The sequence below is a fragment of the Panicum virgatum genome, chromosome 5K (genome assembly GCF_016808335.1).
Source record: "Panicum virgatum strain AP13 chromosome 5K, P.virgatum_v5, whole genome shotgun sequence".
Lineage (NCBI taxonomy): Eukaryota > Viridiplantae > Streptophyta > Magnoliopsida > Poales > Poaceae > Panicum > Panicum virgatum.
The window spans coordinates 37,388,674-37,409,752 of NC_053140.1; the positions used below are offsets into that span (position 1 = coordinate 37,388,674).

The window sequence follows — 21,079 nt, forward strand, 5'->3', positions numbered from 1 at the left end:
CCGCGGCAGCAGACGACGGCGGTTGGGCGCGACGATGCTGCGCGAGCGGCGACGCGCTTGCGTGGATGGTGACGGAGGGCAAGGGATGCGCAGACTTGAGGGAGCGCAACCCTAGGTCGGCGTGCTCAGGCGGCAGTTCGTGGCACGCAGGCCCAAAAAGAAGGGCGACAGCGGTCGTAGCACACCCAGACCGACTCGGCCTGTGCTTCTGAGTAGGCCGGCGTTGCCAATGTGGTGGGTCGGGTTGGACAGGAGCTGCTGAGGGAGTTCGGTTGTGAGCCCAATTGAGAAACAAGCTGGTTGAAAATAGGTTGCTCGAGAGCATGCTTGCATCGTGTGTGTGCATGTGCATGTTAAAGATCTCGTGTGAACAAACTCGTGCACGTTCACGACATGATTCCGGTTTGTTTTTGGCCTGTTAACCCACTGCGGAGTCCACGGCCAGCATTGCGGACCTCGCGGCGGATACGGAGTGGGTCGAGTGCCGTGCCCATCATGGTGGGTGGGGTGAGCGTGGTCAGCAAGGGGGCACCATGACGGGTCTCGGCCTCGCGCTCTGGCTCGGTATGGCAGATGGAGTCGGCGAAACAAACAGCCAACAACCAGTGGCGTTCGGCCCTGGCAGGCTGCGGCGGCGGCGCTCTACTGGTAGTCCGGTCAGCGGCTCCGTGGATGGAGGCGGTCCAGTGGCGATTAGCGATGGGGATTAGATGAACTAGGTAGGTTGGCGCGCTATGCGCGCCTGTAGCAAAAGGGTTGATTTAAAATAATAATAAAAATATATTATTGTGTGCTATAGTTAAAGTAATATCGTGTTGATGTATTTTAACAATGTGTTGATGTATTGAATGAAGTCTGAAAGTTAAAGTACATAGGTATAGTAGTTTAAAGTCTGAGAGGATGCTAAATGTATGTATATATATATTTTTGAGTATTCTTTGTTTTATGTTCGTAGGTACGGTAGGTGGATTGATTTACATTTATTATTGATTTTGGTAGGGTAAAAGAAAAGATTAGTAATTTATAGTAGGTATAGTTCATGGATTGTCATACAATTATATTTTGCGAGTTTAGGAAGTGGAATTAAAATCCATTAAGTAGTAGGGGCTAGCACATGTAAATGTAGTGTATGAAATATGTTTATTATTTTCGTGTAAATAAATAATTAAATATATTTTGTGGATGAATTCCAATTAAATATTATGTGGGTATCACCTGAATAGCACACAGGACCCACGTGGGTTCTGCATAAATAGTACATGTAGGAATTCATTTTTTGTATGTTAACAGATATAGTTGATGGATTAGGTTGCACTAATTATTAATTTTGGTAGAAAAAATGATAAGATTAGGAATGAATGGATGATTCAATTATATTTTGTGAGTTCACAAAGTGAAAACAAAATCCAATAAATAATAGGGGTGAATGTAGCATACAATTTTTTTATTATTTTTGTGTATACAAAAATAACTAAACATTTAAACACGTGGGTCCCACATGTTTTTATTTTTTTATAATTTTTTTATTTTTTATCATGAATTAAATTTTTTATTATTTTTTATTATGAACAGTACCCCGGGCCCACATGAACATTACTTTATTATTATTTTTAATTATGAACACGTGGGGCCACGACTCACGAGAGCGCCGATTCTTGGCGTGTTAGTATAGTTACTCAATACGGGCAGCTCAACGACGCGACCCAAGGTGTGACTTGGTGGCGCTGGCACACTCTTGGGCTGGGGAACCAAAAGCGAAAGGGAGAGAAGTCAGAAAATGCTGAAATTGAGATTAGATTTTATTTCGAGCATGATTTAATCTAGGTGAAAAATTAGAGAATCGGAAACTCAATGAGGCAAAATAAGTTAAACCCAAACCAGAAAGAAAACAGAAAGGATTTCGATCGCTCAGAGTATATTTTCAGACTTACAATAAATCTGGAAAAGTCATCCAACAAAAATATATCCTGAAAATCCCAAAATCCCGTGGAATATTTGGGATACGAGGAGTCCAAATAAAATATTTGAATCTTGTAAAAAATATTATAGAGCTTTCCATTAAATGAATTTAGCTCTATAGAAAATAAGAATATTCACTAGAAAAGTCTAGGAAATTCTCAGAATATTCAAAAGATGGATAATTTTATTCAAAAGGATATTCACAACCCAAAGTTGAAATTTTGGGGTGTGACATAATACTTATCTAATTCTGTCTGGATATATACCTTCTTTTTCCAAATAGGCCCATCCAATAATTCAGCACGCATTTTTTGGCGTATAAAGTTATAAATAAATCCACTGAACGGTTACCGTGACGGGTCAGAATAGTCTAGGCACGGTCAAATAGTAGTGTGCGGGATGTTTTGGGTTTGTTTTCCGAAATCTAAGCTCACTTCCCATGTATATCGTCAGACAGTAACTGCAATAAATTGATCAGTCTAGCTCTTTTTGCGGTTCGCCCATGTAGAGCTTCCCTTCTGCTCTTTCTGCGCCATCCTTTTCTTCCTCGACGCCTTTTTGATTCAAGTTGGGTTGCTGTGATTGAAGTTTCATCAGCGCGCAATATTCTGACTGCTGCGTCCGTAACGTGCTGCAGCGCAGTCTGCTAATCAGTCGCTCTCCGCCGACATACGTGAAGAACGACCGGTGGGTGAGGTGACAATACTTGCGAGTCATCACTTTTATGCGCACGACTCGTCATTTCGGCGCGATCAAGGGATCGCGAGTGAGATCTTTATCATCCTCTTTTTCCGTTTTGCTTGTTCGAGCCTTCAAGTCTGTCGAACGTGGCTTGATTTTGCGTGTCTTATTATTGGTTTGGTACAGTACCCTCGTTACACTCTCGCATCGGTGTCTGCACCTCTACGGCATCGCGAGGTAACTGCATGCGTTCCTGCTTAACTTACTTTCCTGAATCGGATAAATGAATTCTGATTCATGTGGTGCATTCATTTTCCATCGACATGGCATAGCTACTCTATCTGTGCTTGATTGGGTCAGATGTCAATTGGAGTGATCTCAATGCAGATGCAGGTGGCGAGATTCTAAAACGTCATGATGTCATAGACAGATTAAACTTCATGTGCACATGTAGATCGTGGTTTTCCGCGTGTTGTGCTCGCAAGGCTAATCGTCTCAAATCAGGTGTGCAATGTTTTTATTCATCCTTAAATTCTTGAGCTGCTTCGATTGTTATCCATTGGATTTGATCTCATTTGTATAGTCTGTTCAGTGCTTAAAATTTGTACTAATACTTTTTAGATTTTCCTACCAATAAATATTGAGTTATGCCATTGGTATCTTGCTGTGGTGAATGCTGGGATGGGACAAATACAGATTCTGAATTCGTTGGGTACTTTACTAGGCCGCAAAGACCTGGAAGTTACCGTGAGTAGTAGTTAATGTAAAATATTGAGTATTTATATATAATTTCAAACATCTGTAGTTTTATATTGTAATTTACCTGTTATGACTAAAGTTTTTATCCTACATATATCAATAGCTGCATGGGTTGCAGCGACAGATAGATTTCGTATTGCAACGCAATAAGCCTGAAGATCACCGGTGGCCAAACTTTGATGTTCTCTCCTGGCGGTTTGTAGAGGTTTTCCAGATCATTCAATGCAGACAGATAGGTATGTATTATGTCCATATATTAATATTATGTTGTATATTGCTTGATTATGTATGTGATGATATTATCCTTTTTTGCATTATAGTTGTTCGTGTGGTTTGTTCTTGATAAACTACATGGAGTATTGGACTGGTGATGTCCTTTCTGACGAGTTTACTTAGATATTTTTTATATGTTCACAGCAAATGTGTAAGTGCTTCGATAGTGTATTATACAAAATAACAGTACTGTTGTTATGCAGCGTGACATGGTTCAGTTCAGGCCAAAGCTAGCAGCGATTTTGTTACTGTCAGAGTTAAACATGAAAAAAGGATGTGTAGTAGTTGAGAATGGTGTTGAAGAAAATGTTGGGAGTCCAAGTGATGTTGTGATAGTAGAAAATCCAGCAGAGCTGGTGGCAGCACAAACAAGCGGAAACATCCCGAGGACAGTGGTAGTTTTAGGAAGTCAGGGTCTAGGTGACAACACGGTTACTGCACAAAACCTCACACAATGCAATGATGGAGAAGAATCTTCGTACATGTTTTTATACATGATTTGTGCGATGAACATGTCAATGAGCAAAGAAGAAATGATAGGAGTATTGTGTGATTATATTAGTACGATACATGATGCTGGGGCTTTGGAGTAAGTTTCCTAATTTCAGATATTCATTTATATATTTTTATTAATCGATAAATGTTTAGTAACAAAAACAATTCAAAATGATTGATTTCTAGGCAAGTTTGGGTAAGAAGCTTTCAACCATACAATATTTCAGTCAAGGTTAAGGATATGAAAGTATCATTGCGAGTGAATCAGCAGATGTTCGTGCAATGTTTCAACTTCGGTGTTCGTGTTCGTGCATATAGTGAGTACATCAGACTAAGATATTCCAGGTTTGATATTTCAAAGCACTATATGGACCTGCGATTCTGTGTGAGTTGCTTTTTATATTTTATGGATGCAGTATATTTTGCATTGACATTTTTTATACTATAAGACAATAATCTGTGTTACTCATGTTGTTTGATATAAATGTTTTCTATAGGATTTGTGTGAGTTAGACCACCATCCAAATTACCGCAAGAAACCGAGTGGTGGTAAAGAGTTGGCTGGAGTTATTGGACGATGGTCGATCATGGGCTACGACCCTTTGCGTTGCAAATTTGTACGTTCGCTCCTATATATTTGTTTTCTGTGGCGTATTGTCTGGGTATCCCAATATTTACTAATTTTGTAGTTTCTTATGCCATGGCGTCATGCTAATAATTTTATGTTATATGTGCTCAATTTTGATGAGAAAAGTTTTTTGCGTTGATCGACTTCAAACCTCTTCATCCGTGTTTTAGAGACATACCGTATAAAAAATATGCTCGTGTACTATTAGAATTTTACTCCAAGTTTGGGAGTGCCATGAAATTACAGCGACGTGGGTGGCTGGAGGATGTTTTCATGTGGCGCCATACAATTCCGGATGCTGTTCCAAAGGATACGGATGGGTAATTTTCTTATTGACACATTCTAACGATAAGTTATATTATGTAACTATTTAGTGAAACGATTGCTATTTATGACAGGTATTTATCTGGCTATCTTGTTCTTCAATATATGTCCGCGTTTGGCAGTGACCAACACATGCCGATTTGCATGGTATGAATAAAATTTTATATGTTCATGTAAGTGTATTTTTAATTACGTATGATATTATATATGTATCAAACTACATCTATGTACAGGATGCACAAACAATACGACATAACTTTGTGATCGATATACTAAGCTTAGGATTGAATGCATACCGAAAGAGGCTTCCTCCAAGCGCACAACATTATCTTACTCGTATAATGGGCATGTCTATTTGATAAAGCACGGACTGCAAAATAATGTATATAATATGTGGTGCATGTATTTTTTTTATGTTTTTGTTTGATCTTGCCCTGATGTGTGTTATGTAAAACTTGATGTAGTTACTCTCAGTATCGCACAACATAATATTATTCGTGGAGTTTGATGGTTGAGGCATTATAGGATGTTTGATGCATATATTGAGCAGTATCATGTAATAACAAAAAAATGAAAATATTATGTTGCCCGTAGCAAGGACACTCCACCAGTGTATATATATATCCAATTGTAGAAGAATAAAATGTTCCAATAAATGTGCCAAATTTATTGACATCCATATTACTTGAACTGACTTGATGTTTTTAAATAGACCCTTAGCCGGAGATGGGCCCTGTTTGGTTTTTCTAGAAGTGGAATAGTTCACAACCATAACTATTAATTAGGAATACTAAATAAAGATAGTTTACAAAACCAACTCCAGAACCCCTGCCTTAGGCACTACAACAAAAAAACTTAACGGAGGCAGTCAAAAATGATTTTCCGAGGCAGGCAGACCCAACCGCCTTGGATACATCTTCACGGTTAATCGTGGCTTAACCGAGGCGGTTCTCATGCCTGCCTCGGTAAATCAAATAAAAAACAAAAAAAAAAGAGCCCGGCGAGTCCGAGTCCGTCCACCGGCCCGCCGGGCCCATCCACGCACCGCCGCGGCCGCAGCTCGCCGGGTCCATGGGGGAGGCAGGATCCGGCCCCTGCTCCCCAGATCTAGCCCCTGGTCATCGGAGGGGCCGCACTGCGCGTCGTCTCGGGTCGCCGCCGGAGGGGCCAAGCCTCCCACGAGCCACTGCCGAAGCGGCCGCGCCACGCCCCCACATGCCAGGCCGCGCCCCCCACACGTTAGGCCGCGCGGATCAGGCCTCCCCGGTTGCGCCGCTGCCGGACTTGGCCTCGTGCCGCGTGGATCCAACCTCCCTGACCGCGCCGCCTGTTGACACCTACCAACGGCACCACTGGGAATCAGCGATGACGCCCGCAGACATCAATGGGGTGGCAGGTATTTCATGAGCCACGAATAAATCCGCAAGCACACGGAGTACCGTCGTAGCATTTTACCCGAGAGTAACCCGGGGTGTCATTTATATTTCCGCAGGGAAGGCGGCGGTGTATAATATTTAGTTAAGTTAGGAGGAACTACTATGGATTAATGTCAATGATCTGAACAGGGAGATAATATTCATGGTAAAGGGGTAGTGAACATATAAGCAGAACTAGATAATCTGTCTAGGACAATCGGAGAGGAAAGAGCAAGATCAAGGGTAACTAGAGCCATAACCTATCTACTCTCATGAGCAAACTGGACTGAGTCGTTCACATGCAAAAGAAAAGCCTGATTAATGGACTAGGGAGACCGCATCCAGATGAACAGAAGGAACCTGAACATCCAACGGCTTTATGTACCTCCTACCCCTCTATCCGAACGTGGAAGATTACTAGGGCTCGAACAGGGTTGTCACCACCTGCCGGCTACCTCTACAAACCGTGGGATAGAGTTGCATTCAAATGTGGTTATCAACCCAGGCACCACGCCTACGCTAACAAGCACCACTCTAGCCTTGTGCAAGGACACTCTTGTCTATCCGGGGCCTTAGTTCTAGAGCGCCCAATTAAGGAAGATGAAATAAAGCCATGATACACGAACTAGTCTATGCATATGAATCACTCAATGCAATCATAACTCACAAGAAGGATCACTTACACAACAAGAGCATATGAACCAAAGTACTAAATAAATAAATAAGCATCTAGTACAGCTCAGAGAATTACATAAAGAGAAGGTAAAAGACATACCGATACCGAACTCTCCAAGAAGACTCTAAGACCTCGAACTACGACTCGAACCTGAACCCCTCTAGTCCTAAGACCTCTATAAGTGGAGATGAACTACATCTTGAAGGATTTTCTAGTGTAGCTTGCAAGGATGAGAGAGATCTTCCATCTCTTCCATGCCATGAAATGGAGCCCCTCCGCTCATATTTATAGAGGGGAGCCACCCTCTCCATGGCTTGAATTCTAGCAGGGGACGCCTTGAACCGACTTCACCGTCCAATGAGAGAGTGCCACATCACAGGCTTAAGGCGGTGGGGCCCATGGGCTGGTCGGCCGACCAGGGTGGTCGGCCGGCCACCCAGCTGGGCCCACTGACCTTCCCTTTCTTCTGTTGTGCTGCTTTCGGGTCCCACTTGTCAATGGTCGAAGTTTGGAACTTTGTTATGCTGAATTTCTTCTCTGGTGGTGATGGGGACGTGGGCTCCCAATCTTCCGTCAGGTTTTGGATAACTATCGTTGTGTTCGGAGAGCGACACACCGATCCGGCTTCAGATCAACAAGATTCGACCCTACAATCTTAGCACCACAACTCCTCTGGTTATAAACCATGTCACAACCCGGCTGACCTCGTCACGAAGGCTAATCCCTGCAAGCGCAACGAAGAGCACAAGCAAGAACTCGAAAGAACGCAGCTCAATTGAAGTGACTCTGCAGATGAATGATTAATCTCACAAGTTGGGGTCTCACAAACCGATGAACGGCGAAACTGTTCGTGACAGATTAATCTAAGCAAAACTCAAACCCTAATGGTGTGGCGGCTTCCATTTATGAAGACTTTAGGGACGTGCAAGACCCCTTGGATGCGCCCCTAATGGGCTCCAACATGATACAAGGCCCAAAGACTGAAAGACGGCGTCGCAGTGCCGGATCAGATTCTGGACATCAAGTTGTTCGGACGATTCCTGTCGACTCCGGATGAATTTGGGCTTGAAACTGATTCCATTGGAAGCTTCTTGAAATTATCTTTCCAACCATATAAAGAACATCCAAATCCGACTTAGTATGCAACCTGGGCACACATTTTAGTGCGGGCTATTCCTGGAGTCCGAAACTGAAACGAAGTCGAATCGGTTTGGGCCTCCACCTTGGCTGGGGCGCCCTTGCTGGCCTCCTAAGGTGGTGGACAAGGTGGAGGACGTCTTGGGCCATTCCGAAGGTGTTGTCCATGTCCTTGAGGCATGCTCCTACTTGGGCCAGGATCCCAAGGGTGAATATTAGGCCCATGACAACGACGTAGCTCCCGACAGAAACAATGGTGGAATGTCTTGATAATTTGAAGACCTTGCCGATGAGATATTGAGGTGGGACTAGATTTATTTGAAAGATATCAAATAAGCTTTCCATCAAGAGCTCATGGACTTCAATCGCACTCCAGATGACTGAATTATGATGTTTGCAATGATTCACTATTAGTTTGCCGACGAACCAAAAGTTCAACTTTACATTTGTGCCTACAATCAAAGATTGACATGTACAAGTGGAACTAAGTGAATTGTACCAAAAAAATATTATGCAAATATAGGAACGAGTTCACCTTGTATTTAACTATCATGGTCATATCCATAGGTGTCATGCCCTCATCAGGTGGGCCTTTCGATCCATGTGAAGCTCGTATGACGGTGTTTGCTCGGACAGCGTCTTGCTCCTTAGCTGAAAAGGGTATGATTGTGTAACATCCGTAAAAATTCATCCAAATAAATCACTCACCAAAAATAAATTTAAAATCTTTTTCGTCGCTGAGCTCAAATCATTCCAAATTTTTTTCCTGTCCGAGCTCCTGTTTCCCCGAAACCTTTTTCCGATGATCCGCCATTCCGACACTCAAATCCAATTGCCGTCCTTTCCCCTTTCCCTTTCTCCCATTCTGCATGCTCGTCGCTGACCGGGCGAATGCCGCAGTGCGCGCGTGGCCGACCGCCGCCACGAATCCCGCCGACATCTCTCTCTTTCCCTCTCTCTTTTTTTCTTTTTCTTTCTTTTTCGCTTTTTCCTTTTTCTCTTTCCTTTTTCTCCCTCCTTCCCTTCTCCTTCCCTCTCTCCTTTCCTCCCACGCGCTACACGCCGGGCTCTCTGCTCGTCGCCGCCCCCCCCACCTCCCACTTGCACTGCCCTGCCCCCACCAGCCACCTCCACTTGCGGCCGCCCCATCCCGTCTCGCTTGCGCCGCCGTACCGCCTCGTCGCACGCGCGTCCACGCAGCCATCGCCTCAGCGCCGCCGCGCGGCCACCCTCCATTGGCGAGCTGCAGAGCACCACGTGCAGCACGCCGAGGCCCCTGCGCAACACCCCTCCTCCCTTGGCTGCGCCTCCCCCGCTACACGCCACCGCCCACCCGTCGCGTCGCTTGCATGCCGTCACCTCCGCGCCACCGAGCCGACCCCACCGCCATTACTGCCCACTCTCCCCTCCTCCTAGCCTCGCCCCGGTCTATAAATAGGGCCTCCACCGTGCCCTCGACCTCCACAACCACTGCCACCCCTACGCGCCTCCCTCCCCAGCTCGCAGCGCCGCCACCACGAGCCTCTGCGCCTGCCGCCGCCCGCTGTAGTGGCGCCGCCGCCTCAGGCTGCCTCCGCCCTAGCCGTGGTAGGGAATCGATTTCCCTTGGCTCCCTCCCCCTTTTCCCCTCCTCCATGGCCGCCGCCGCGCCCCAGGGCCACCGGCCAGGCGCCGCCGCCTCTGCGTCCCCTCCCTCCTCTGCTTCTGGTGACGGGAGGAAGAAGAAAGGCAAATTTGCCTTTAGGCCCCTCCCCTTCCCTCTATTCTTTAAGAGCCCCACCTCCCTTTAGCCCCTTTTCCAAATAAGCCCTCCCTATTTTTCTTATTTAGGAAATAACCCTTCCACTATAAAGAAATAATTCTAAATAGACCCTTGTCCCTTTTAAGAGTAGCCCAGATATTTTCAAAAATTCCAACCAAGTCCTTTTCTCTTCCAGCGTATTTATGAAGAAGCCCCTCACTAATTCCATTTCAAGAATTGGTCCCTCCACTACACAAAAAATATTTATGAGTAGACCTTTGCCCTTCCCAAGGGTGACCCAGATGTTTGTAGATATTATATTCAAGTCCCGTCACTCCCAGAAATAATTACAAATAGGCCCCTGGATCCTTATTTAGCCCCTAAACCCCTCTTCGGCCTATCATTTCATGCGCCAAAAATCGTCCATTTGCCCCGAAACTTTACCACGCCATTTCTAACATAATTCTGGCCATGCCATTAGAGAACCACCCAAAAATATTACTCCTACCTCCATATCTTAATTTCTTCCGATTCGAGCTCAATGATAAAATATTTATTTCTTTTCTTTATTGTGTGTTTATTTGTGAGCGCCATAGATCACGGTGTGACCGAGGAAGAACCCATCGACGAGCAGTACCGCGAGCAAGTGTGCGAGGACCAGTACCACGACCCCGAACCCGAAGGACAGTACCTCGATCAGGACCTCCCGGAAGGCTTTGAAAACGGCAAGTTCAATCTCATCCTTTGATTGCATATTTCGACCCAGTTTTATAAACACAACCTATTGGTCTGTTTTATAAAATTGCATATATTTTTACTGCTGAAACATGGTTGGATAGCCACCCTTTGATTTGTTATAACCATTCATTGACCACCTAGATTAACGTCTATATATGATTTATTCCTTTATGGATGTTAATCGCTGCTAAAGCGCCGCTTAGGACCCGGTACTCATTTTATTACACTCAAAAATGGTTACAACATGCTTTATAAAAAAGAAAATGCGTGAGTATTGAAAAAAGGGAAATTGGGTTATAAAGAATAAAATGTTAAGATGGGATGGATGAATGGCATACCCTGAGCGGATTGTCATGCGTTGGAGGCTCGTACCATTGTGGTAAAGCAAGAAGGTTGGGAGATGGCCATCCTGTCACAAGTAAGGACCAAGTTGATGTGTCATCTTGCCTGACTCAACTATCGTGCAAACCACTCGACCGTTGTATGTGGCAACGGCTTAGCATAAACCCCACTAGTTAGTCTGATAGCCATCAGGAGAGTTGAGAGCAACGGATGACCAAGGAGAAGGGATAAGGTCGTGGTGACTTATGCCCCGGTTAAATCTCGGTGTTAGGTCAATGGCCCCTTGGTGGAGTCTGTGTTGGCTAGTCAGATCTAGCTAAGGTGGGTAATGGCTTTGATGGGATCTGCGCCGACATTAAGGTGATCGTGCTGTGGTACCTCACTTGTGGGTAAAGTTGCACACCTCTACAGAGTGTAAAACCTATTCGAATAGCCGTGATCACCTAACTCTGCCTGTGGTGTTGGCCCTGTCCAGGATGCTTTCGCTGGCGCGTTACTCTGAGCCTGAGCTGGATCCCATGTGGGTCGTGCTTTGATGTATCACTGTAGTCTTTTTACTTCTTATTATCGTTTGTATCGAGTGTTCGCCTCCTCGGAGGTTTGTACGGTGATGTACCATCTGATGTAATAAATGTGTATCAGCCTCCTGGGACTGATATTTGTATCACATTTAAGTCACCTCTTATGAGGGGACGCTTCAGATTGCCCTTCATTTCTAGCTAAAACTTGCACTTATAGAAATCTAGAGGGACATGTGGAATTCGGTGATTTGTTAGTAGCATGAGTGTAAGAAATGTAAGTTCATCCATTTATTGTGGCAATATTGATACCCCTGTTCTCAAGGCGTCGCCTAGGCGTCCATGCGCCGTCCACCGATTTGCGCCTTGCTCGCCTAGGCGCCCGCCTTGCTCGCCTAGGCGTCCAGCCGCCCCACCTTGCTAGGCGTCCGCCTTACCGCCTTGAGAACAATGATTGATACTCAGAAATGGTCATTAGTGAGCGTCAACACCACAGCGTGGATGCGGCCCGCGCCGCCCCCAGTCTTGGGTGCCGCGACTGCGCGTGGAGGTCGCCGGAGCCGCGTCCCGCCCCCGCGTCGGCGCCGTGAGGAGCAGCGGGGACGAGGCACCCGCGACGACTGGTCACGGCCGGCGGCGCGGCTGCTAGCCCCGTGCTGCTGGAGAGGGGAAGGGAAGAAAAGAGGACCGACGGGGAGGAGGGGAGAGGGTGCTGCGGGGGCGCCATCGTCGAGAGAGCGAGAGAAGAGGTTGGGGCGGCAGGGAATTGAGGGTGGAAGGAGAGTGGCGGCGAGTGGAACTGGTGGGGGTGGACTATGTTAACCCTAACTCACAATATATATGGAAGTATGTTATCGGGCTTTCTGGGCCTGAGTGGGCTTCGGTATTTTTTGAGGCGGGCTTCATAGGGTGCACGCCTCGGTTAATCAATTAACCGAGGCATTTGCATTAAAAAATCCGCCTCGGTTAATCGATATTAACCGAGGCGGGCATTTTAAAAATAACCGTCTCGGTTAATCGATTAACTAAGGTGGTTTCAAAATCCGCTTCCGTTAATGAAAAATGACCGCCTCGGTTAGTGCCACCTTTTAACCGAGGCGGTTAAAAATTCTGCCCGCCTCGGAGGGGTTTTCATAAGGTCACGGTTAATGATTTTTTATAGTAGTGAGGAACTCTAATGAATCTAATGAGGTCTTTGACCGTATGGTCAGATATTGGTTACTATAGTATCACTGGAGCCAATCATTTGTTAATTACCGTCATTAGATTCATCGTAAAAAGTTATACTCATCCACGAAAAGATTTTACAAATAGACTTCATTTAATACTCCATACATGCAAAATTTCCTTCTAAAATTGGAGCCTAGAAGGAAACTAAACCGGGCCAAGATTACTTGTAGCCTAACAGAATTTTCTTTCCTTGTACAAGTGGCAAAAGGCTCCATTGCCTGGACTAGAAAAACCCTGCCTAGGAACGAAATGCACCAAATATGAGTTTCCTACCTAACCAACCGAACCTCCACTCCACTCCAACCGTACAGACTGCAAACTCTCGCGTCTCCGTGCCGTACCCGTTCCACGCGCCCGTCCGCCTCAACGGCTCACCCCCACCCATCCCGTTCCGTTCCACGAGCCCCACGCTGTCCCCTGCTCTCCCCTCCTCTCCCCTACCCTTCGATTCGAACTCTCTCAAAGCCAAAACCGCAGCGCACGAGGGGGACAAAAAATCCTCACCACACCGCACCGCACCGCACCGCTGCCAAATCTAGGGTTCGCCATGGCCGACCCGCCGGCTCCGGATGCGCAGCCGGAGCAGCCGCCCGCCGCCGCCGCCGCTCCCGCTGCTGCTCCCGCTGCTGCTCCCGCTGCCGATGCCGCCGCGGACGCCGCCCCGGTTGAGAAGCCCCCGGCACCGCTCACGCCGGAGCCGGACGCCGCTGCGGGGGCGGGTGAGTTGGAGGAGGACGAGGAGTACGTGAGCGACCCCGACGAGGCGCCGCTACCGACGATGAGGCGCCGGGAGGCCAGCGACGACGAGGGGTCCGAGGACGGGAGGCCCAGGGCGCGGATCGGGCCAGACCAGGACGACGACGGGCAGGGGGCGCCCGAGGCGTACGACGACGAGGTGGAAGAGGAGGACGAGGAGTACTACGACGAGGAAGAGGAGGAGGTGGGAGAGGGGTTCGAGGAGTACGAAGGGCGCGCGGCACCGCCCATGGAGGATGGCGGCGGCGGCGGGCATGAGTCACGCGGGGAGGATGGCGTGGCTGGGGAGGAGGGACTTGCGGAGGGGGAGGCCAAGGGCGAGGGGGAGGGGGAGGAGCAGGAGCCGTTCGCAGTGCCCACTTCCGGTGCCTTCTACATGCATGATGACCGGTTTCAGGAGGAGAACCGTGGCCGGCGCAGGTGTGTATAGCTTCCTTAAAACTACAATCAATTCTAGCTCATACTTTCTGTAGAATCACAATTGTGTACTTTTGATTTTATAGGGCCAGAGGTTTAGGGCCTGTTAGTTCTGTGTCTGGCATTGTCAAAATCGAGGCAACCTAATTGTCTGCTCAAGTGTTTGTCAAAACCGGCTCCTAAAATGGATGATAGTGCCAAATTGAAAAGAGCCTTACTAAAATTTTGGCACTGAACTTAATGGTGAATAATTTTCATCAAGGCAAATGGCAATAGGATAAGGCCTGGATGGGGGACACTGGTGTAATTGTGTAAACATAGGGATACTATTGGCCTAGTGGGTTGATATCATCTGCAGTTCCGACAAAACAAGGCTTTTGCTGAGCACGAAAACCTTCCATTAAAAAAGTTACAGCTTCTCTTGACATAGTTGAAGTAGAAAGCAGAATTCTAGAGCTGAGGATATCCAATATTGTCTGCTATAATCACAGCTTTGTTCATGTGCACTTCGTTTTAGAAGGCAGTGCCTAGATGCTAGGTGGGACAGCACTGCTCAGCCTAGCACCTAGGCATTGTGCCTGAACGTCTCAGCACTGCTCAGCCAAGCACCTAGGCATTGTGCCTGAACGTCAACACCAAGTGCTTTTTGAAACATGCACTTACATTTTGAACAAGGTCATAGTAGCACTGTTCTAAATGGAGTCTGCTAGGCTGCGCCTGGGCCCCATGTGATTCTCTATCGTAACACTTTTTGAACATTGGTGAAGAGCTAAGGGCCAGGGAGAAAAATAGCTCTCCCTCTGCTCATGATTTGTGACACCCTAGAAAGTGTGCAGTGAAGCCTATTGAGTATTGACCACTGATTAAAGAAAAACTATTTGAATTGACCACATGAAGACATTATGCTTGTATTTGTTGTGAAAGATATTTATTACTGATTTCATATATAAAGTAATGGTCAAGGTTCCATATTGAAGATAGTCTTGTTGTCCAAAACAATGAAACATCATACATTTACCAATGGAGGGAGAATTGCGAACCAAGGACTATACTATAATAGTTTGATGGAATGAAGTGAAGACATTTGTCTCTCATTATGGCTGGTGGGCAGTTGCATCACTCTTCTACTATGTTAGCACTTAGTTTAATCTTTTGGGGAGCAACATTGCTGATGTTAGATGTTAAGTATGTCCTATGAATAATCAATTGTTTATAACAATCAGAGATGTGTTTCAGAGTGACAGACTGTGTGGAGAGTTCTGAGTTTATTTGTGCTTTGTGGTGGTTTTCATCAACTCTTATGCTGTAAAGTGGCAATGAGACTATGAGAGTTCGATATAATCAGGTAGTTCTATTTTTCTAGGGAAGAACAATCAGACGGTCAATCATTGTTGTCACTAGATTGGGTTGACTGTTGGTTCATAGAATGCTAGAATCCTTGTAGTTGTGAACATCATTACATGTTTTTAAAGGGATTAAGAAAAAATAATTGTCTACTAATGGCATACAGTACAATGAACAACTGCACATGACAGCGTTATTTACCGCTACATTCAAGCTTGTGATGAATTTGGTTCTGTGGTTTCTATTCAGTCAATTTTCTTATGTGTGCTGGCTTTGTCATAATGCGACCTGCCAGTGGGTAATAATGGCAATATTTAATGTTTTATTTTTCTTTTCCTCTGTGGCTCTATAAACAGACGAATGTTTGGTGGGAGGAAGTTATGGGATGCTAAAGATGATCAAGCTTGGGTGCACGACAGATTTGAGGAGATGAACTTGCAAGATGATCGCTATGAAGTAATTGCTCATGAGCTTTAGTGTGCAAAACCAAGCACATCTTTTGCCACCAAAAAATCTCAAAGAATTCAAAATCTTTGTATTGCAGGATCAGCGAATGTCAAGAGGTCGTTTTAGAGGTCGTGGTGGTCGAGGTAAAGCAAGAGGTGGTGGTCGTGGTTTCCCTAGAGGTGGAAAGACCCGCAATTTCCATGAAGATGGCAACACCCAAAACCGCCCCCCAAAGGTAGTTAGAGGGAGAGGTCCTCGACGCTATGAAGCTGTTGCAAGGAACAGCAGAGAGGTTGTTGGATCCCAACGAAAACAGTGAGTGATAATAAATATCTTGGGACATAAATATTTCTTGTCATTACTACACCTTTTTTTGTGAACTTCTCTTACATAGTTTTCTCATTGCTTGTTTAGAGCAGCAAGATTTCGAGAACCTGCTCCAAATGCTTCAGCAGCCAGAGATTCTGGTCAAGTTTCACACGCAAAGCCAGAGGCTGCCCCTCCTAAAAAGAATGTCATCAATTCAAGCCTGAATTCCGCATCACCACCATTTTATCCCTCTGGTGCATCCAATCAAGATTTTCCTGTACCAGCTCAAAGGAGGGACACACAAACAGGAAGTTCCAATAAGGTCCTTCCTTCTTCCATGAAGATGGATGATAACTCAAAGCTACAATCTGGTCCAATGGTCAGAGGGAGAACAGCTATGGATTATGGTGGACGTGAGAGGTTTCATGCTGATGGTCCTGTTAGGTCATCACCTGGAAGAGCGCCAACGGCATCATTGAATTCCGGATTCACATCATCATCAGCTAGTCCTGGCCAATCACCTATTGTCAGGGCTTCAGGGGGCAATTCAAACGCCGGAATTTCTTCAAATAATCAGACCACTTCATCACTTCACCAAATGCCAAGGATTTCTACTCACATGCAAAGTCATGCACCAGTGATGCACCCGAAATCAGGTCAAATGCCAAATCAATCTGCAGCGAGGGTCCCACCTCAGCCATTGAATAATCGGATTAGCAATTCATCACCAGCTGCTCAGCATCTACCTGTTAAATCAACAGAAAGTGCTGAGAATGGTTCATACCCTGGTCAAAACAATTTGAAGGCACCTTCTGCTGTGGTAAAAGCCAATAATCAGGAAACCGGGATGGGTTCATTTATGTATGGTGGCACCCAAGTTATTGGGGCTGCTGGTCTTTCCCAGGGCGATCAAAACTTTCCAGGAACTCCAGCTCTGCTGCCAGGTTTGCTTCCTTCATCATTCAGTTTACCTTATTTTTCTTTAGTGTTCTGATTATTATCTTCATTTTTTTGATAATCACTTGAACTGATTCATTACCTATTTCACCTCCTGTAATGCAGTGATGCAATTTGGGGGTCAGCATCCTGGTGGTCTTGGAGTTCCTACTGTTGGTATGGCCCTCCCTGGCTATGTAGCTCAGCAGCAGATGGGGATGGGAAACAATGAAATGGCATGGTATATTCATTTATTTCTAGAAATTCTGTTTTCTCGGTTGTGCCTGCAAATATTATTTGTGTATTCATGTATTACTGGAAGTAATGTTAACTGCATGGATTTAAAGACAACAAAATGTAGGCAACAGCAGTATTTGCACTAAAATCATGTGAATGCATATGTCTTGTTTCTCATTACTTTTCATTTTTATTTGGCCTAGTATACATTTCTTCATCAACTTGTAAGAATGTTTTCATTTTCATGCACTTAGATAATACGAATGGGATCGATACCTCACTTGCTCAACAATGTTAGTTTATTACTTTATTTGTTAATTTGTTAAATGCAAGGATACAATTTCATGTTTCTTTTTCATCTTGTTACATAAAATCTTAAACTTCTCTGTATTCTACAAGTACTTAAAATGTTATGAGTTTATGCACCAGAATTTTTCTTCTGTGACTTAATATGTTGGTGGGGATTTACCCTCCTATTTCTGCATTATCTGTTTGTTGTGCCTTATAATGCTTATTTAAAACTGGTACAGGTTGCCATTATTGGCTGGCGCTGCTGGTGCTTTTGGGGGATCATATCCACCTTATATTGCCCTTGATCCTAGTTTTTACTCCAGACCGTCAGCACAGACATCATCGTCAGTTCCATCCAGGTGAAATAATAAAGCTTGACCCAGCTAGCCATACAATTTATGTAATTGTTAGTCCATGCGGCAATCCAACTAGCCATACAAATTACACCACCTTGTGTAAAATAAAATGGGTTATTAGCATCAGCATTTCAATTGTGGTTAATGGGTCATTCACACAAGTATTTGGGGATGTATATACATTTTTATTCCTGATGGGAGCTTGAAAATTGTTCTCTTGTGTAAAGTAGTTTGTTCAGTTGCAATGCACATGCTTTAGGTGAAAACTGCTTGTAGTGCTCATACATTTGCACCCCTCTGCCCCATTGTCTGCTTGTATTGACCCATTGGGCCATGTTTTTATTGCATCATTTAAAAATGTTCTCTTAACAAAGGGTGCTAAGTCTTTATTATTCTTACAGGGAATCTAGTGCTAATAGAGGGTCTAAATCTCCTCCTCGAAACGGTGAGTTTTACTTCATCTTTATTATGCATTGAAAGTAAAGGACTAGCTCATGCTACAATTTGTCAGCTGCTTCACTAATATTTGTCTAACTTGAACTGCAGATATTGGGAATGAGGAGCTTGATCAGCGCCAGAACAAGCCTAGGAGGTAAGATACTCTGTGACTTTTCTTTACATGCAAATCACATTGGTGTTTGTTTTATCAACAAGCTTATGCATAATATGCACTTTTGTACTGCAGATACTCAGAGATGAACTTCAGTCAGTGATGCACCTTGTAAGGTGAACTGCATCTGAATAAGCTGCTTATGGCTAGTTACATATTGTTTCTGATATCTCCTATTGACTTCATTTTCATTTTGCTCAAACTTATCTGTTGCTTATGTGTTCTGCAGGCCCTATTTAGGCCCTTTGTGATCTCCAGTTTTGATCTGGAGCACTTTGGGTGGCTTTGGTATCGTAAATTATGTTAGGTAATGTCCTACTTTTAGACATATTTGAATGCATAAGTGTACATAATGTGTAAAAGAAGAATGCATATGATGTTTGCAATTCACTGCTCCTAATTTGAAATACAACATCATCACACACACCATCCAGCTTCTTTTTCCAATCCCTTTTGTTACGTACTTTATTTCTCAGATGTATGTGGACACATCAATGACTAGATGGGATTTTGGGGCAAAGGGTATTTGGAGGGAAAAGTTGTGTAGAGAAGATAAAATGATATGCATTTTCCCTCTGTTCGCCTAAACAGCCGTTTAGTCCGTTTAAACAGTGTTTAAACAGTAAACAGAGGTCACCCGTGTCGTTTAGGCCCTAAACGGTGAATTAAACGGTTGGACCGTTTAAACCCGTTTAAACTGTTAAAATCCGTCTAAATCGTCTAAACAGAGTCGAGTTAATCATGATTAAATGAGCTAGATGATCATTTAATTCATAATCTAGTCAATAGGAGGACTACAACTACCACAATCAATACCAAACCAAGTAGCACCGTAAGTATATGAAATGTTGTGGGATTTAAATTTCTTCCGGAAAGATTATTTGGCAGAATAGTTACTTTTTACATATGCAAATATTTAGACTTTCTAGCATATTTGACATTTAAGTACATAAATATGCATATTTTAATGTTAATATGACAAACCGTTTAGGCCGTTTAACTATGTTTAAACACCGTTTAAACGGCCTAAACACTAAACAAAGGGTGACCGACTGTTTACCGTTTAACGTTTAGGAAAACATTGCATTTTCCAAACGAAGCTACTCTGCTACAATTATATCGAAATCAACTATACTGCCACATTCTGCAAATATTTTGATGTGTAATTTTGACTAGCATTTGAGAGATGATTGCATTTATCAGCAGTTGGATGTACTTTGTGCCTGACTAGCTGTTCATTTGCCAGGTCTTATGCCTGTTCATGCTGGAGTTATCTGATGGGGTCACTTCACAGCAGAGCAGGGGTGTCATTCGTTTCTTGAACTGTAGTAAGCAGTTCCCTCCCATGATCCCTACTACTCCTAATTGTGATTTCAGTTTTGGCAGCAGTGCAACTGATGGCATCATGAAATTTTAGGTGTGGCTCGGTTGTGATGCATCTGGAAATGTCATATTCGTTAGCTAGTTCTGAAGATGTGGGCGGTTGTCGAAGAGAGCTTGAAATAAGGATTTGCGTTGCTTGATAAAGTTGAGTTTTTTAAAAGTACATCTTGTTAGTGGCTCCCATGGGTGTCAGTCTACTCTGATGTACTGGTCCTCGTATAGTGGTTGCAAAGACCGAGTTTTATTGCCGCAGTTTGTATCATTTGGAATATGTTGAATTGTGGGTGCGGTTTGCAACTATTTTCAGCTCGAATGAGTATCTCCAGTTAGTTTTGTTCCATTTGTTCACATGGATTTAGTTTTTTTTTTGGCTATCTGCTTGAAAAACCAATCAGGTACGTGCTCATCCTTTTCCATTTACCAGGGTGATGGTTTTTCATTGTCATGGTAACATTTCTTATATTATGTAATGGTCGGATGAGCTGCATGGTACCTTTCAAGAACCAGAGGAACCGGTTTGATTCAACACCTGAGAGATCGTCTGTGGTGATAGTAGTGGACGAATAGAAATGGTATTGTTTCGGCCTATCGGGAAATGTTTGCTGGGCGTTGGCTGTGGTTACAAAAAAAACAGTGTAGCGTTGATGCATTTTAAGCGATGCTAGTACATCACAACAGTGTATACTGTAGAGATCTGTCCAGATATATCATGCCTTGCTTGCCACAGTTTTTCGTGATGGTTGAGAGAAATAGCCTCATGATGATTACTCGTGAAGTGTTTGCCTTTTCAAATGGCACGCAATGCACTCATCTGTTTTCACACATCATCTTAGTGCCAGCTTTCTTGCCGAGCATGTTATTGTTCTATAGGTCCCCCAACATGGATCCAGGCGGTGGTTGAGCAGATGGATCTGCCGTTGAACTTCTGCATTCTCCGGTGGTTGATCTCCCTAGACATTTTTCCCACGGGGGCACATCACCTGAGCGCATCTAGAACACGATCAGTTATGAAATGATGAAAAGCAACACTAACAACGAATAAGCGTTGGCATTGGCTGTGTGAATATCCTTGTAGGT

General features: G+C 44.5%; 1 protein-coding gene across 6 annotated transcripts; it reads left to right on the forward strand.

Moving 5' to 3' along the window:
• Positions 1-13,320: 13,320 nt before the first annotated feature.
• LOC120707264 (protein MLN51 homolog) lies at positions 13,321-20,342 on the forward strand. 6 transcript variants are annotated; one of them, XM_039992126.1, is made up of 12 exons: positions 13,321-14,092; positions 15,790-15,889; positions 15,978-16,195; positions 16,295-17,133; positions 17,252-17,366; positions 17,893-18,012; positions 18,411-18,454; positions 18,556-18,601; positions 18,695-18,735; positions 18,849-18,926; positions 19,866-19,947; positions 20,037-20,342. In XM_039992126.1, the coding sequence occupies exons 1-9, from the start codon at positions 13,464-13,466 to the stop codon at positions 18,720-18,722; spliced, it is 2,139 nt and encodes a 712-aa protein (XP_039848060.1). In that variant the 5' UTR covers positions 13,321-13,463; the 3' UTR covers positions 18,723-18,735; positions 18,849-18,926; positions 19,866-19,947; positions 20,037-20,342. The 6 variants fall into 6 exon arrangements, with proteins under 6 accessions (XP_039848060.1, XP_039848062.1, XP_039848063.1 ...); XM_039992128.1 differs by having other exon boundaries at positions 13,384-14,092; positions 18,695-18,764; XM_039992127.1 differs by having other exon boundaries at positions 13,464-14,092; positions 18,695-18,764; positions 19,826-19,947.
• Positions 20,343-21,079: the final 737 nt, after the last annotated feature.